The sequence below is a fragment of the Sander vitreus genome, chromosome 15, assembly GCF_031162955.1.
Source record: "Sander vitreus isolate 19-12246 chromosome 15, sanVit1, whole genome shotgun sequence".
Classification (NCBI taxonomy): Eukaryota; Metazoa; Chordata; class Actinopteri; order Perciformes; family Percidae; genus Sander; species Sander vitreus.
Genome location: NC_135869.1, coordinates 8667359 through 8685982, shown reverse-complemented (window position 1 = coordinate 8685982; position 18624 = coordinate 8667359). Strand labels below are relative to the sequence as shown.

General features: G+C 42.9%; 1 protein-coding gene across 3 annotated transcripts in view; it reads left to right on the top strand.

The window, feature by feature from the left end:
* The first annotated feature begins 1615 nt into the window (after positions 1-1615).
* LOC144529823 (RNA binding protein fox-1 homolog 3-like) overlaps positions 1616-18624 on the top strand; it is a 179571-nt gene continuing 162562 nt past the window's right edge. For 2 of the 3 annotated variants that reach the window (XM_078269142.1, XM_078269143.1), the window contains exon 1: positions 1618-1802. In XM_078269142.1, coding sequence (XP_078125268.1) covers positions 1685-1802 — 118 coding nt within the window. In that variant the 5' untranslated portion in view covers positions 1618-1684. Of the gene's footprint in view, positions 1803-18624 lie in introns of all 3 variants that reach the window. The other variant, XM_078269141.1, reaches the window with a different exon arrangement.

Here is an 18624-nt window from a genome sequence, read left to right as displayed (position 1 = left end):
AAACAAGACTACCACTTGACTGCAAAGCGGTCTTCCTCGGAAACAAACAATTGCACAAAGGGCAGCTGAGTCCTACACAAGTGAAAATGTGAGAAATTGTATTATGTGGCCTGACCCCCGTCGCACCTGATGCAACTCAATGACTAAGCAACATTATTGGTACCAGAGGTGGAAGAAGTATTCAGATCCTTTTACTTAAGTAAAAGTACTAATACCACACTGTAAAAATACTCTGTTACAAGTAAAAGTCCTGCATTGAAAATGTTACTTAAGTAAAAGTATGTCAGTGTCATCAGGAAAATGTACTTAAAGTATTAAAATCAAAAGTACTCAATGCAGGAAAATCCTCACATTTTAGAAACTGGAAACAAGTTCTAGTGTTTAGTGGTCTAATCATTTCAGCTGGACGTGTAGGCATTTATATTCTTGGGCAGTTTAATTTATGAAAAAAACATTGTATTGTATAAACTACATGTGTTTTGGGTGCAAAAATCTTAATGTGTAAAGTAACTAGTAACTAAAGCTGTCAGAGTAAGGTAGTGGAGTAAAAGAAGTACAATATTTCTCTCTGAAATGTAACATAGCAGAAGTAGAAACTGGCATGAAAAGAAAATACTGAAGTAAAGTACAAGTACTTCAAATTTGTAGTTAAGTACAGTACTTGAGTAAATGTACTTAGTTACATCCCACCACTGACTGGTACATGCATACAAATACAATGTAAAAATAGCAGCAACATAGCAGTGGAGAGGAAGTTGTTACCTGAAAACCTCTTTTCTGTCCCTTTGTTTAGTTTGTCACCTTTTCTACCTGTCAAAAACTGTCATGGACTTACCCACAAGGCAATCTGTCCATATATGCTAATAATAAGATGCACTCAAACTAACAAGTTTAACTAATAAAGGACTTGTTGCTGATCCCGAAAATAAAATGTGGAGAGCAAAACACGCAATCAAACCAAGATAACAAGAGATTTTCAGCTATAATACAAATCCCTCCACACTTGTTTTTTGCTTTTGTATTTGCATGTAAGAGGCGAGGAACATAATGACATTATAATAAACCAAATAAATAAATACACAGAGGCAGAAAACAGAGGTGGACAAAGTGCTCAGATCTTAGATAGATATATCACAGTGGAAAAATACCCTGTACAAGTAGGCTAAATTGCAATGCATTCAAAATCTTACTTAAATAAAAGTACAAAAGTATTACCTTCAAAACATACATAAAGTACCAAAGGTAAAAGTGCTCATTATGCAAAATGGCCCATTTCAGAAAACAAAATATATCACAGGATTATAATTACTGATATTAATATTGCATTACGTGATACATTATGAAAGTATCACTAATGTTGCAGCTGGTAAAGATGGGGTTAATTCCAGGTAGCTTAATCCTTAATAATAGATCATGATTTATCAGTTGATTTATATTTTGTAGTAATAATCTGAATCTGCAAAGTAACTAGTAACTAATGTTGTCAAATAGCGGTGCCACGGTTCTCCAAATTTACGATTCGATTTGAATCTTGACTATAAAGTTACAATTCGAATATTTTTTCGAATGTTTGTTTTGTTATTCCAGCACTCACACTCCCAATAACAAGGGACACCTGAATGCACCGTCCAAGCCCGCACGCTTTACCTTGTTGTTTGTTTGCATAACTCACGGGGAATGCATAATGTTCACACCGGTGACTTCAGGGAAGCAGGAGGAGTTTCACGTTCTACTGTTTTTCCTGTTAACTCCGACTCCGGCAGTGGCCATGGTGTCTGGAAAAGTGCAGCTGAAGGCTACCGGTAAGCTAATGTTAGCCTGTTTCATTAGCTGCATGCTACCGCCGGTAGCTACGCTGTGTCGTCAGAGTGTAGTTTCCTTCTTCTTCGGACACGCGTAAGTAGGCTAGGAGAATTGCCGATACTGCTTTTGATTTCGATAATTGAAATTAAAAGCTCATTTCGTTCGATTTTTGATTTAAAATCGTAATCGTGACACCCCTATTGTCAAAGAAATGTAGTGGAGTAAAAAGTACAATATTGGCTTCCCAAATGTAGTGGAGTGGAAGTATAAAGTTGCATGTAACATACAAGTACTTTGGTACAGTACTTAAGTAAATGTACTTAGTAGTTACATTCCACCACTGGTAGAAACCAGGACATCAGCAGTTGAAAAAAATTCAAGATTGCGTACAGGAATTCACCAAATTACTACAAACTTGGGGTTTAATTATAGACTCGCTCATTTTTGCCCCAGGAACCCAACATTCTATAATATGGTTCTGGGATTGCATCAAAACTTCAGCAGCATCCACAAAAGTTTCTTCCGCGTTTAAGAGACTAACCTGTGCAGCACTGGACAGAAGAGTAGGTTTAAGTCCTGCATTTGGTATGGAGCCCCATTATCTTTTGGGACTTTGGGGGTTCCGTAATTTAGAAGGAGCTGCATGTAATGTCAATAAAATGTCAACATTCATATCCTTAAGCAAAACAGATCACAGTGGATTGACCTGCTGGGACACCGGCTGTAGGGTAATACAGGGCTGGTTGTTGGGAGTATTTGCAGAGATGGAATTATACATACACACACATGTAAGCGCTGCATTCACCTGGGGGGGTATGTTGACGGGAGCTGACTCCTGATTGAGGGGCTGTCCCTCTCTCCCTTTGCAGATTTATGACTGAGAGGATTTGTGTCCAGTCCAACTTATCTTGCTGATAGACAGCCTTGTATATTTCCTCAGAGTGGATTTATGTTCTGTAGGCACCAGCGTTGTTGGCGCTCTGCACCTCGCATATTCCCGTTTTTACACTTTATTTGAACTTTACATTTCCACACGGCTGTGTCGTCATTGCTCTGAGTGGCTCTCAACCTCCAGCCATTTCCTGGAAATGTAATTATTTATGCTCCAGCGTGGAGAAAAGATTTTATAAGCAGCCTCACATTTTTATCTAATTTTCCCCCTCGTCTCTGTTGATGGCCGATAATGGTGTTGGATTTCTAGCGCTTGCCATATATGGAATATTATTTTACTACATTATTTTAAAGTCAGTGTGATTTATGGGGCCCAGACTCAAGACGTGATGATCGTAATTAATCTGAACCGTCGTGAGAGGAAAAGGCCAACCACTGGTCTGTACACGGCATATGGCTGTGCGATCTCATTCTCCCTGCACCACGTCTCACTTCTTTCACCTGAATCAGCACGTTTGGCTTCTCTGTGCAAAGGTTGCTGCGCCAGAATCCAGTCATCAAGGCATCACTCATTAACACACATCTCTGTTTGCCCATACGGTTGAAAAGGTGTTATCCCAAAAACATATACTCCATTCATTCTACCCACAGCAGGAAAATAATGCACTTTTTGGATTCAATTTTGAAAAAACAAAAACAAAACACGTCTTGTATCACTTCTTATTGTAGACATTGTTTGGCAGGAAACAGACAGGGTCCTGTTTGTAGCTCGCATGCCCCAGATGGAGGGACTGGCTCATGTGTTGACCACCTCATACCGAGCACATTTGCAGAAATAAAACTCATGTGAGCGTCAGACTGGCAAACAAAGGAGACACTAGTAGCTGGAGAGCTGGAAAGACAGAGAAAATTCAGAGTAATATTGATCTTAGTTAATTAGATTCCTATCTAGTCTCTCGGGACTGGTGTTCCGGCAACACATTTTAGAGTGAAGAAAGTGGCTGAGAGATATACCAGTATATGAACTCAGTTAATTTAATTTCAAAGCCCCGAGTACAAAATGTGATTTGATTATTGGGAATATTTTTCATGTCTAATTACAATTTCTCTTTTCTCCCCTAAAGTTTATCTAAACTTTTTTTTGTTGTTATTTCTCAGTGAATCCTAATGAATCTCAGTCCTTGTTTAGAAGTAATGACCAAGTGTTTATCTCCCCACCCCAGCCCACCACTACCAAATCCCTCCCCATGCAGTTCAGTAATTTAATATGTAGTGCAGAAAAATTAGATTGGAAATTGAACGCCGATATTGTTAGTTTCTCCACTCATTGAAACTAAATTAATTTGCACATTGAATCCCTAATTAGAAAGTATTTTATTTCACTTTACCTCGCGTTGACGCCTGTGTGATAAAATATGATATTATAAAGGTAGGTCCAATTATCATTCGATGCATCTAGTAAAATGCAACATAAGAAGCATGATGTATGTTTTTAACCGTCCTTGTCTTCAGTTTTGGCAGTAGATTGCAGTGTTAAGGTTTCGCTGTGTTGTCACCCTGTGCTGTTTCTTCTCTTGACACTTTGTGTGTGTATGTGTGATGACAAGGGGGAGGGGTCATGTTGGGAAGCAGCGGCCTGACGTCCCCGGGCCACACACCAGGTCACCGGCTTTCATGGCTGATCTGTTTGTCATAATAGCTTTTAAAAGGTCACGTGTTGATTAAAATGACTGATGGTTAAAAGCACCCGTTTGGTCACACACACACACACACACACGTACGCATATCCGCAGGTCATGTCCAACAGTCTATAGTGCCATTTGTTATGGATGTATGCAGAGACGGCCGCAGATAGATGAATTAGTGGAGTAGGTCAGGCAAATATATGAAAAGCTCCACACTCTGTTGAAATATCGTCACATTCTGCTTGTATCACTCGGTACAGCGAGCGTGCATGTGAGGGATTTCTTAGTAATATGGTCCAAACCCGAGATACAGTACAAGCAGAAGAAGAGACGTGTAGCATTAGTACTCGCTGAAAAGGATTATCCATGTATTCTCCTCACACTTGTCACCATTTATCTCTTACACATTATTTTCGCGCTGCTCTGGCCCTCTCCTACCAGATTCTGGCTTTGCTGCAAGGCAGTTGCTCCCTTGCATCGCTGGGGAATTCATTGCACTGCTCTGCTAGAGATCCAAATGTATTACTATGAGGCTGCTGTGAGTGGCTGGCTGTATGGGGACGTACCTGTGTCTCACTTAAAGCCACCACCCCCAACTCCTCTTTTCCTGAGCAGCTCCCCGCCCCCAGGCATCTCGTTGTATGGGGGCTATAATTGTTGCTGTAAATTCTGCCGCTCCCGTACGCCCCTGTCTTAACCGCCCATTACACATGGTTCACTACGGCCCTTGTTGATTGCGGCTGTCAAGAAGGGCAGATTTATGCACTCTGGCTTGGAGATGGAGGGATGGAAGGGAGGAGTGAGAGAAGGGTGATTAGAGGGAGGCAGGTTTATCAGGTGAGCTCGCGCTTGACCCCTCCTCCAGCCCCGGTTTACCCTCGCTGGCGTAGGTGGAGATGAGTGAGGCTGATCAGCCAAAGCGGTCCGGCATAGCAGGACTTTGTCCAAGCCTGCGAGATGGAGGGAGAAACAAGTGCTTTAAAGTGGGCTGGTGATGAGATCTAGGCCTGATCCGTTGAGCTTTTGTTGTGCTGTACACACACACACACACACACACACACACACACACACACACACACACACACACACACACACACACTCTCTCTCTCTCACTCTCACTCTCCTCTCAGCCCTCGGCCAGCCTCTCAGACACTCTGTCCTTTCTCAGAAAACGCCACTTGTGTAACAAAGGCTGCTAATCTGTTGAGTACAGCGAGCCCAGTGTGGGGGGGAAAAGCACTTCCTCAGCCCATCACAGAGTCCGCTGTGGTCACACTCTAATCCACTGAGCCATCACAGCACTAAAATAAACCATTATGGGCTGATAGGTCCTCTGCTCTGCTCAGCTCTGTTCTGTGCCACTATGTTGTTATAAATCAATAGAAAGCTAATCAGACGCAACAACGGATTTATTGTAAAAGTATAAGTGAAAATTATCAAACAGTTGTTGGTTAAAAGTTCCCAATTGAGTTGATTGAGCATTAATTAAATGAAAATTACCCACAGTTGATACTCTAGTAAACCATTATTTCATGCTGTGTGTCATTATGCAAAAAATAATTTGATAATCTTTAATTCTATTCTATTTTACCCTGTCCTGTTGCGTCTTGATGTATTTCCCCACTCTACTTTGTCCCACTAGTGTCCTTTTAAACGGATCCGTCCACAGCTGCTGTTTGTTAGATAGTGATAGATAGTGCTTGTTGCCCAGTTGGCAGCATTACTGTAACGCAGCTAAACGTGCACAAGTCTCTAAGTGGTCCCTAAGTTGTCCTGCGGGATGATGGGATGCCATAGCAGCAGCAGTAATGGAATTACAGGAAAGACCCTGCCCTGGTCGCACTGGTGAAAGGTAACAAATGGAGGATGAGATGGAGTGAGGGGGAGAGGCAGAGCCAGAGCTAACAGAGCAATCTACACTATGGCACTTATGGAATTACCAAGTTCACCTTCTTTAGACCAAGGAATCAATGGCACTCAGTCACAGTCTTAGGAGGGAACCATAACTGTCATAAATGGTAATTTTGTTTGATCATTACAATCCTTTTCATTGGGATAAACAGACATTATTCATCAGCAGCACATAAGTATGAGTATTCCTGACACACACACACACACACACACACACACACACACACATTATGCATAGCAAGTGACCTGCAGAAGGAAAAAAATAAAATAAATATATATATATATCTATCCAGGTTATATTGATGTGATTTCCCCTGCATGATGAAATAATTTACAGAATTGATTAAGATCAAGGCTAATATTTACGAGGCATATATGCACCCGAGCCCTGCTCTGTCATGTGGTAGATGGATGATAAGCGTCACGGAAACATAAGAGGAAGTCGCGGGAATTCTGAGGCAATGTCAGCGAACACCATTCCCTCGCATGCATCGCCACAATATGTCACCGTCATTTCATTAGCCTCCGAGAGTATCAAGTCTGAACCACTTTGAATTTTTATTTATAGGTCCATTGCTTCCTTGGTATCATCGAAAACACAATCACAGTTACTGCTGCAATCCATATCTCTCTGTTGTGTCTAAAATAAGGGCTATGATATTAGATTGCGACGACGGGCGGCTTTGCTTATGAGTCCGAATAAACAGATGGGCTATTACAGATACAGAGACTGAAGCAAATTGAGGTTATCGAGCAGGTCTTGTGAATCGTGCGTTCAAGACGTCGGGCAAAGCAGGGAGGAAAGAGTTTTGTTTAAGAGGTGTCTTTGGCGCAAATGTATTCAGCGCATATGGAAGAGGACGGCCTCTGGGCACAGACAGCCGTCAATGGGCAGGGATAATTTGATGAATGCGTTCCCCACTCTCTTCCCCCCCACCCCCCCACCCCACCCCTCCATAACCAGATTTCTTGTTCTCTGGCTTCATTTTTGTCTCTCAGATGAAGTGAGAGTGGTGGAATTTGCTACATTTTGTATTCATGCTGGTTCGTCTCGTCTGCGTGACCGCAGGGCCGTGTGACTTCGTAAAAAAAAAAAAAAAACACACACAAAAACGGAATCTCTGTGATCAGCCTCCCTCCAGCGCCGTTTCTCCTCTTTTGAGCTTGTGTTGCTCAACATGGGTGTTAAGGAAAGGAAGGTGGGGGAGTATGTGTAATGTATGTGCATGCGTGTGGCTGTGTCTAAAATGTAAATGATGCGCTGTCATTACAGTTCGTGCATCACACAGACAAAGCAGGTTTTGTCTTTCAGCTGTTTCTGTCTCCAGCCAAAGGATCTGATCTTAGCTTTGTTTTCCTTTTTTCCTCACAAGTGTGTCGGTGCGTGTAGAGGATGTGTGGGAGCAGCCACTGAATGCATGCTAGTCACCACCGGGGAGCGATTTAAGAGCCTTTTATAGAGATAGATCCGTCCGGTTTACTGGGCTGAAGCTGGCTACCAAGAATTGTGACAGACATGTGCCTGCTAGACCTCATACATAAACCACTGGAGTGTTTGTGTGTGTGTGTGTGTGTGTGTGTGTGTGTGTGTGTGTGTGTGTGTGTGTTGTCGGAGATAGCAATAGCCGTTGTATCTCCGCTCACGTGCCTTGCCTTCAATTGCCCAATCAGTCAGTGGAACCCTTCAGACAGTCTCCTCTTAATAAGGAAGCTTCCAGCCCAATTCCCACAGATAGCCTAAGTAAATCAAACCGGTGAGGAGGAGAGGAGAGCCTCTTCAATCAGGCTCTAGAGAATGGAGCCTGGGCAACTCTGGCACTCCAGACAATAAGAGAGAGGGAGGGAGGGAGGGAGGGAGGAGGAGATACAGTGATATTCCGGTATGGTGATGACTATGCTCAGAGTGAGGTATACTATTCATCTGGCCTCAGCCATCTTCTCAGAGCTGCATCTCTGCACCCTCAGGTCCTTTACACTCTGCATCCTACCGTAAAATATTTCCCATTGTAATTCATGTTATGCCGCGAGAGCATGGGCTTTCGGTACAGGCTCGCAAGTGCATGCACCACCCCCACCCCATCCGCAACCTCCTCCTCCTCCATCCACCCCGCTTGCAGCCTTATGATATGGTCCTTATGGTGAGCTGAGCGAGCCATAATACCATGTTTTGTATTCAACCCCGATAGCAGCCATTTCAGCAAAGCCACAAACCAGGGGCCCCAGCTTGCACGTTGGTCAGGGTTCAGGTTGGACCATTCGGAGCAGTCCCACGTTGGCAATTTGGGGCAAGAGCGCTCCAGGCCACATGCGCCTTGTCCGTCCATCACAGGTTGAAAGGGAACAGGGGAGGAAAAGAGGGAGCCGGGCGAAGAGGAGGAGGGGGACAGGCTGAAGTTGAAAGGCGAGGCCCTGGCATCTGCATCAGGCCAGGCCAGCAGATGTGGCGATCCTGGTCTATTTGAGCTAAAGTGATGATTAAGGGATCATGGCCCTTAAATAGACAATCCTGTTTACCCAGTTTAGGGCTGCAATCAATCCGCCACTCGCCAGATTAATTGAGACGCTTCCGATTGATTTTCTTTTTTTTCTTTTTTCTTCTTCACCCTCCTCCTCCTCCCTCCTTTACTCCTACTCGGCCTTCCCATCAATGACTTCTCAAACTGCCTGGCCATAATTCATGAGAGGGGGCCGCAGGGAGTGGAGTGAGGACTGGGCTTAGTGCATAGGTAAGTGCATGTAAAAATGTATTACATCACGCCACTGCCTGCCTACAGTGCTGTACATGTGTGCCTTAACAGTGACGTTGACTTGAGAGACGTGATAACCATCTTTTGGTTGACACACTCGTGGAAAGACATTAAGCTATCAGTGCCCATTTCACTGTAACCTACCTATTTTTATTTCTTTATTCCGGCTCGTACGCACTTCCTTTTGCCTCATTACTTAAATGTGTGTTGGTATAGGAAATGTCATAAGATATGTCAGGGTGAGGACATCTCTCTACTGTCCCACCTGTAACGATCCTCATTAGTGACAGAGGAGGCATCAGTTAATTAGGCCAAAGGGATGCACTTTACACACACACACACCCGTGGCACCAGCTGATAACCGCATCAAGATGTGAGAGCCTCCCCTCTCTTTCCTCTGGAAAAGAGGTGAGATGAGAAAGGCTTTCTTTCTCGGCACTCAGTGTTAGTTTTAGTTTGACCACTTGGATGGTCACGTGTGCTCTTATATGTTTGACGTATGTCTACGCACATTTAATTGGCTGTGAATAAACTGTCTGTATATTTATTTATTTGCGTTGATCGGTGAATGATGGGAAGGAAGGTGAAGGAAGTCACGATTGAACTCTTCTCCAGCAGGTCTCCTTCATGTGAGACAGTGTGTGTCAGCCATCACTACCATCTGTCAGCACAGAGAATCTTTAAAGACTCTCCTCTGCACTTTGCCTTCAGGGCAAACTCATTACTCATGTTGGTACCCCTCCACCATCACTCCACCACCCCCACACCCCCCCCCCCCCCACCCCAGCTTCCAATAAGCAAAAGAAAAACAAAAGCTGGAAAACAAGGCAATGAGGGTATCAGTTTTGGCAGTGCCTTCTGAGCGCTCACTCTCACAGAGGCAGATTTGTCAGGCTTTGCGAGGCTGCTCCTTGACAGCTTAAGCACAGCAGCTACCTCACTGTGAATTTTCTGTAACGTTGTGTGCAAAGTAGCCATAGATCATCTCCGAATCCCTTTTTCTCTGGGTCAGCGTGATGAAGCAACACGGATGATTGCCTGAGCATGTTATGTTAATCACGGCGGTAATGCAGTTTGCCTGTTGGTGATACGTTATTGAATGTGACAGCGAACATCAACAGGGACAAGATGACATGTAGTTAGCCATACGCATAGTGTTTAAAAAACAAAAGGAGCATCCTTGGATCGATCCCTCTTAGCTTGTCACCAGGATAATAAAAGAATTGGCCATGTACAACCACAGTTTGGTTTGTGGTATGTAAGCTAATAAAAGAAACCTATTTTACAGTCACAGTTTAGACGTGGGTTGCGGTGAGTGAACCGCTGAAAGCGTGTGCATGCGTGCCACATGATGGTGCACACGACGTATGTATAAAAAGCATTTTAAATATGGATTTCTCAGATGAGACCTGCAGGTGTGCAAGCAAGGTGCTTTGTGGAAGCACGGCACTTCCTCCTTCTGTCTTGTGCTCTAATTTGATTACAGACTGATTAAACCCTCCCTAATGCAGTCAGAGCTACGGCATGCTAATGTAATAAAATCACTTACAGCTAAAACAGGTTAGCTTAATTGGCAGGAGGCACGATGCTAGGATTTGCATTAAATTATTTATTTGCTTAGCAGACGCCCTTATGCAGGGCAACTCTCAATTCCATTATACACATTAGCCATTTGCGCAGCCAATTTAGCTTGAGCACCTCGTTCAAGGATAGTACAACAAGTGTCGAATCGCCCCCTCCACCGCCACTACTCCAAGCATCCACAAACCACACCACCTACCACCCTCCATTTTGTGTGGTTGAGGATCATCAAGAGAACAGGAAGTGGTTCCTGGATTGGAGGCCACAATTGACACATTGTCAAAGTATTTTGTTGTTGTTGTTGTTGTTGCCCTCCAGCAATCCAGCATGTTCACTCAGTGTCTGGAGTTAAACATAAACAGCACACACCAACATTAGTGCGCTGTCCCGGTCAGTCCACTGAAAGTCAAAACGTAATTGAGCTGCTCCATTAGCACTGGGATCAAACAGATGGTGCCCCCGTTCTTTTATTCACCCATTTATGTGGGCATGTCATTCTTCCAAGTGTAAAAAAAAAAAAAGTAATAGATGGAATGAGTATTTGCGTGTGTGTGTGTGTGTGTGTGTGTGTGTGTGTGTGTGGTGGGGGTTGCAGGTGCTCAGGGATAACTGTGGGTGCCTGCACACTCCCACCTGTTAACTAATCTTTCAGCTTGGTCTGGCAGCACGATCATCTCTTCCTCCAACAGCCTAATGGCTAACCTAGTTATCAGACAAACTGTACACAACACAACAATTGGTGTCTACACTTAAACAATATTGGATATATTAAAATTGGATATGGCACCTACCATAGATTAGGTTACACCAAATGTTAAACTTAAATTCTTTATAGAGCAGATTCATTTTGAGTTACTACACATTTTTAAATTATCACCGTGACCACATAATAGTCCAAAAAAACATTGCATTTTTATATTTGTAAGTCTTTGGCGGAACTGTCATACGTGCAATTGAAAGTATAAACAAAACACATCTTTCTTCCTTTTTAATCATATGACAAAAACCACCCAGTGACGTATCACACTTAGTAACTGTGTTGATGAGAATCCATTTCTGATGAAGCAACACTTGCCAAGGTTTATATTTGGCTTTGCGCATTCAATTTGCTTTACATTTAATACAGTGTCTTTCACCCAGTAACGGAACTGGCTGCCTGCCACAGAGGCTTTTGATTGGAATTGAATGCACAGTCATTTTCTCTAATATAAATCAATACTCCCCAAACCTGCCACCACACATTTTAGATGCTCACTATTGCTCAATTGCAGTTCGGAGCACTAGTGAAACGGTCAAATGCTTGACACATTTTTTTGCAGCGAGATTAGTCTGTTTTTGAAATCTTGGAAAACAAATCACTTAGGAAACACTCAGACTTAATCATATTACCTTGCTAAGTAAGAAGTTTCAGATCCCTTCTTCCTCTCAAACTTCTGAAATGTCTCCCCCAAGTCCAGCGTGTGTCGGCTCACGGCTGCTGTTGGCACTGCCTGCCCTGGTGGTTTGTGTCGACTGTTGTTCAGTGTCATTACACGTCTCCTTTGATTCCCAGCATTTACACTCCTGTTTGAAATGTGATGCGGGTCGACTGGCTGGATTGGTTTTTAAAAAAGGCGTGTATTACAAAGTGAAACGGTTGACCAAACGATCAGATACTAGATCCCCAGCTGCGCTGCATGTGTTTCTCTCCATTCTTTCCTTCTGTTTTCTTTTCTTTGTTTTTTTTTTTCTCTCGCTACAACAGCAGTATTGTTTGCATTAAGGGCCTGGCTGGAGTAAATGGAGCTGTTTTCAATTAGTTTTCAAAGTGCTTATCCCATTAAAGGTAATGACTTATTGATTTAACGACAGTGGCGCTTTTGGTGTGAAACACGGTGCTATTATGACTCTCTCCTCTGTTGTTTGAAAGGGGCCAGCGATACAGAGCGTCGGGTGAACGCCTTCAGTCTCAGCCTTCCCATGACCATGGCGCTCGTTGTTTTTGCAGCGGTCCCCGGGTCATTATTGAGTGGCATAAGTAACTCTGTGCTCGCGGGGCGGAGCAGGTGATTTTTTTTTTCTCCTTCTGGCCTTTTGCCAGCGGTGTCAGCTGGGATCCAGGAGCCATCACAGAGGTGGGAGAGCCTGATGTCATTGTCAATGTTCCTGTGCGTCCCACAAACCGCAGTGCAGAGGCGGCGATGGTAGGGCCCCGCAAGCTAATGTGCCCGCTGCCTCCCCGTGGGTTCCACTTTACCATGCAGCCATATGGCCGCGCTCCTCCCCTCAGTAATCCCTCACTGGTGTCAGCATCCAACCCAGGAGGGCCACACTTTTGTGTTCTCTCCTTCTCACTCTCCCACTCTGTCTTTCCCTTTCTCTTTTCCCTCAGATTATTTTTTTTTGTTGTTGTTCCACACAGGGTTTTTTTTGGCGTTCTGTGTATCTCCCTGTTGAACTCCTTTTGTTTTCCGTCTCATTCTGTCAGCATGCTAAAGGTTGAAAAGTTGTTTTTCAACCTTGACAGAAGTTTCAGAGGCCGAACAGCTCATCGGTACAGTAATATGCATCCCGCTGAGATAATTGGCTTTCACTTACAACTCATCATTGCTAAACGCTAATGTACCCTGTGTCCTCGGTATCGTCAGAAAACACTGCGTCAGTTAAAGGCTGACATTATATCTTTAATTGCTATTATGACTCCTTTAAATATTCTCTGCTATCCTTCTATACTTACACAGACTCGGTCATCCACATTCTGATTTCTTATCGCTAATTGAGCTCAACAGCAGTCGTATCACTGCTGTGAGGGATAACCAGGAGCAATCCGAGTTAGCTTCCTTGTTCCACTGATTTCTTTTCTGCTAGAGTATGGATATGTACTGGACCAGGAGCAAGATGCGCAGTTGCTGACAGTCGCTGTTTCAAGTAATGAGACAAGTGATAAGTCAGCCAGCGACCTTGTCTTATTCCCTTTTGCTTTCTCTCTCCCATTTCAATCTGAGATATGCACACCTGCTGGGCCGAGCACAGTTATGTCTTCATCCTCCACTGTAATAAGTTCTGCTTTAACAACCGAAATAAACAATAACAGCTGGACTTAAGTGCTAAAACAATTACTGTTGATGATTCATTAGCACATTAATTAAAATCATTGCTATTTAATTAATGAATTAATCACAAATCATCTCAGGTTTATTACACTACATGGCCAAAAGAATGCGTTCACCCAAACATCCCAGCCATACGGTATATGCCACTGTTGAACATGTCATCCCCGAATCGTGGGCATTAATCTCTTGCTATAACAGCCACCACTCTTATGGTTTCAGGCTTTCCACCAGGTGTTTGAACCTGGCTGCAGGGATTTGCTGCCATTCAGCCACAAGAGCATTAGGCAAGGCAAGGCAGCATTATATACTGTATGTAGCACATTTTAGCAACAAGGCAATTCAAAGTGCATCAGTGAGGTCCAACACTGATGTTTGGTGATAAGGTCTCGGAACCCATTGGCTATTATCTGACGAACATTTAGTCTTTTATTAATTTACATTTCTTTTTAAAATATGCATTCATATGCAGATGTCTGTTCATATAGATTAGCCAAAATGTTGTCTGGACCTGGATCTGGTTGCTAATTATACTGTAAACAATGACCAGTGCACGGAAGACAAAGTCTTGGCCCAGATATCTGCTGGCTACACTGGAACACCCGGAATATTGGCCATTGCCCCCAGATGCTAAGTCGTCGTCAGACCAATAGCTGATGGGTTCCGAGATTGTTCCATACAAAAGTGAGGAAAACCAGTTCTTTATGGACCTGGGTCCAATGGCCCTTCCCAAACTGTGCCACAAAGGTAAAGTAACGCCAGAATATGTATTGTATTGTATGCTCTAGCATTAAGATTCCCCTTCATTGAAACCACTGGTTTAGACTACAAGTAGAAAATGGGATGTGTTCAAGGATGTCCTTGTACTTTTGGCCATATACTGTAGTATATATAAAACGATCATAAAACTAAAGCCTGAGCTGTAAAATGGGGAAATAGTGCAGAAGGCCTTTGTTAGACCGATGCTGACATCTAACATTCGAAACAACTTTGAACAACTTTTAGGCTTCATTGAGACATTGGTCTGGTACATTGATGAATAACAAAAAAAAAGCTTGTTTGGTAGAATTATTTGGGGGAACATAGCAGCTGTAGGATACAGCACCAACTTCCCACCCCTGTAAATAGAAGCAAAACCAAGAGAACACCAACATACATTTAAACTTTGTCAATAAAAGAAGTAAAAAAGATGCCACAGCAAATGTAGAGTTTGATTGCGAGTCTCTGTGTTCCTCGGTGTAAAGGACCACAGCAATGACTTCTTATTACCAAAGATGGGGACAAAATCAATAAAAGAATGAACCTGCAGAGTACCACTTTAACAAAGATACCCCTGATGAGGCCGTCTACATGTAATGGGAAGTTTCTCACCGAAAGAAAAGAACCTTGGCTTCTTCCTTTATCTGATTGTCGTTTTTAACTGCCTCTAGTGGCTTTTTGAGTCGGCAGGACACGCTGTGAAAACCTTGCAGCTTGTCGAGCCCATACACAGTTATTGAACAGCTTGTCTCACTGCTCACTGTCAGCGAGCAACTTGATTTCTGTTTCCCTAAGGAATGAAAATGAAATTATTTTTGCGCTCAGTAGGATGTGTGATTGACACAGCCTACGGTATGCACAGGCTTCCTGTTTTTTTAATGCTTTATAATGTCCATAAGAGCTCTTTTTTTTTCATTTACTGTTATTATTTTTTGTGTTATTACTAGGGCTGTCAAATGATTTATTTTTTTTAATCGCGATTAATCGCTGAATTTCTATAGTTGATCGCGATTAATCGCATATTTTATCACATGATTACAATTCTATTATTTTGCATTTCAGAACAGTTTTTAAGTACATATTAACAATCGAAAGCCATTTTTACCAGTGTATCTTGATTGGGAATCAAATGAATGCAAAGAAAGTTACTTTATGAACTTGATTTTAAGATTTGTAATTATTTATTTACTGTAAACAAAAGAAAAATGTGTGAATCTGTCATTATTGCACAATTCCTCCAAGTACCTAATAAAAAACTAAAAATCCCTATCCTTACTAGAGTCAATATAGTGTTTAGTAACTCCTAAATAATGTTGATTACTCACTGACGTCCAGTGATCACCGGTTAATGAGCAGCTCATTTCTGCACAAGTCCGTGTTAACACAGCCCATCTCCACTCTTACCCGGCGACAGAGAAACAGGCTGGATAGTCCGGTACACTGTTGTTTCCACAACAACAAAAACACAGCAGTCTCTGAACTCGCGTTGGGAGTGTCGTAGAAGCTGGACGTAGTCCAGTTTTTGTCTAATGAGCGGACAATTGCAAGCAGGATTGATGGAACAGGTGGCCGGCTAGCGTTAGCTTTCCACCTAGCTAGGTTATACTCCAGCCCCCGTTCGCGTTTTACCGCTGAGGATGTCCCCCCATGATCGCCCGCTACGGCCGCTGCAGCTGCTCGCTCCGGTCACCGCAGCTGCTGCTGCTCGCTCCGGCTCGCTCCGGCTGCTGCTCGCTCCGGCCACTGCTGCTGCCCGCTCCGCCCACCGCTGGTCAAACTAACCTGTACGGCGGGCCACATCAACCTCTTATTTCCGAACATTCATCTCTCCCCCGCCCCCCCCGAGGGCCAGTGGTCTAGTAGGTGGTAGCTCAAGCTTGACGTGCTTCGGTGATATTTTAATTTGGCTTTACACAACGTGCATATGGCTTTCGACTTGTCTACGAGCCGTCCGGGAGTTTTGGAAAATAAAAAGCGCCATTCAGGATTTCATTGCTGCTGTCTTTCTCCATCAGGCCTGCAGCCTTAAAATAATAAATAAAATAAATAATTTAATAAATGGCGGCATGCGATTAATGCGATTAAAAAAATTAATGGCACTAATGCTGACAGCCCTAGTTATTACTATTCAATTTTTTTTTTTATCTCCTTTTGATTATTTTATTATTGTTAAAAATGAAAGTGTTATGTTTAGCTTACCCTTTGCCCTCGCTATGCGCTTTACATGAGTAACAGCATGGTGGTGATGGTATGTCATATTACAACCTATTTTTTTTATATATAGTTAGCATCTGTGATGATTAGGGCTGGGTATCGAATTCAATACTTTTTAGGCACCGACCGAATTGCCTAATAATGTCGAGTATCGAAAAAAAGCCTCGTCATTCAATACCAACTTTCAATACCTAAAAAGAAGTAAATCTCATCAGAGTCAGTGAGCCAATAAGCATGCAGCATGCTTCTACCGAGATTTAATAATGCTGCTGATTGGCTGTGTAATGGTACACGCTGTAGAGACACGCAGGAAAAACTCTACGTTACGCACAGAGACAGTGCTCACGTAGTAGTAGCTGAAAAATAAATGAAAGCATTTGAGCCATAGTTTGTACTGTTATTCCTTTTTGTTTTATAGAATTGGTATCGAAGTCACGGTATTGGTAGCGGTACTGGTATCGAAATGTTTTTGAACGATACCCAGCCCTAGTGATGATACAAATAATTGTAGCGTGTCACAGCTGGATAACACATCCCATTTTGTCTTATTGTTCAAGGTAGCTCCTTTACCTGCAGTCGGTGATACACAGGGGGGGAGGGATTGAAGAGATTCTGACAGCAGCCCCAGCTGACAGCGCTCAGCCTGTGTGAGATTATATGAACAGTGTGCTTTCCACTGCAGTGTGTGCACCGTGTGTACACGGTAGACCCAAGCAGTTTTTGAGAAAGGAGACATCTCATTTGTTTCCAGCGCATCCAGTTCTTTTGTAGAGAACCTGGTCGGAGCAAGAGTCGGGCCAGAGGCCAACGGACGAGCGAAAACATTCTCGCACTGTATGTGCATGAAAGCTCGGCCCTGTGTTTGGCGCGCTGCATTCAGATCGCCCCAAGCAGTAAGAGGTTGGTGCAACATGTACACCACCTAGCTCTCGAAACAACATAAAAGTAGTGTGCAATATAGTAGAAGGCTATCTGAGGCCATCTGAGAGTAGAGGCAAGAGGTTATGGTCCTCCTACGGATAATTCCAATAAATAGACCAGATCTAGGTTTCAGTCCAAGAGGTTTTTATGCAAATTGGAAACGGAATCAGCCGGAAAAGCTCACTCACTCAAAGTGGCTCACTCAAAGTGGCAAAATCTATCATTTTTTTTTATATTGCGAAAGAAAGTTTTTGGTAACATAGAAATCATAAATAGTTAGCCGTGAACATATAATGGTGTAGTAAGTGAGTAACTTATAGACAATTATGGAATACATGTGGCAAATAGTTGGTGCAGCAGTTCGTCATAATTTTAATGTCCAAATTGCTGGATCCATATAAAAAAACAAATGACTTGTTTCTTGGCCCATTGCTTAAACAAAATCATTAAAATCATTTTTTTTGTGATTATCTGCTAACTATGAACTGGTCCGCAAATATAACCTAATTAATTGTACCTCACTCTAACCCTGTGTCGGCTTTACAGTTCTCTTTGCCCATGCCTCTTCATCCAGAATCTCACCCAAACTCTGTGCTATTGTCCTCCATTTTAGGCCTTTTCTGTGACAACGTTGATGTTGTCGACAATTGGCGTTCTCGCAAGATTTGCGTGGCCGTTTACTCCCAGTCGTTTAGTGTGTTGTCTGGTGCAATTACTCAGTCATAAGGTTTATGCTCCTTCCTGACTCTCAAAGACTAAAATATCTGTGCAAGTTGGTGGAAACGATATTTATGTGTGGTTTGCAGTATTTTTAGGTTTCAGGTAATCTTCCAGTTTATCCCAAGCTTAACATATCATGAATGTGGACATGTGGACATGTGTGAGCTCAGCAGCTGTTATGATTTCATCCATTGCACTTTTCAGGCTTCTCCAGAAAAAAGCTCCAGAAAAAGCATAAACATGTAGTAAATGGACCTTAAATTTTGATTTTTAAAATGGGGCTTTGAGGTGTAATTCCTACTG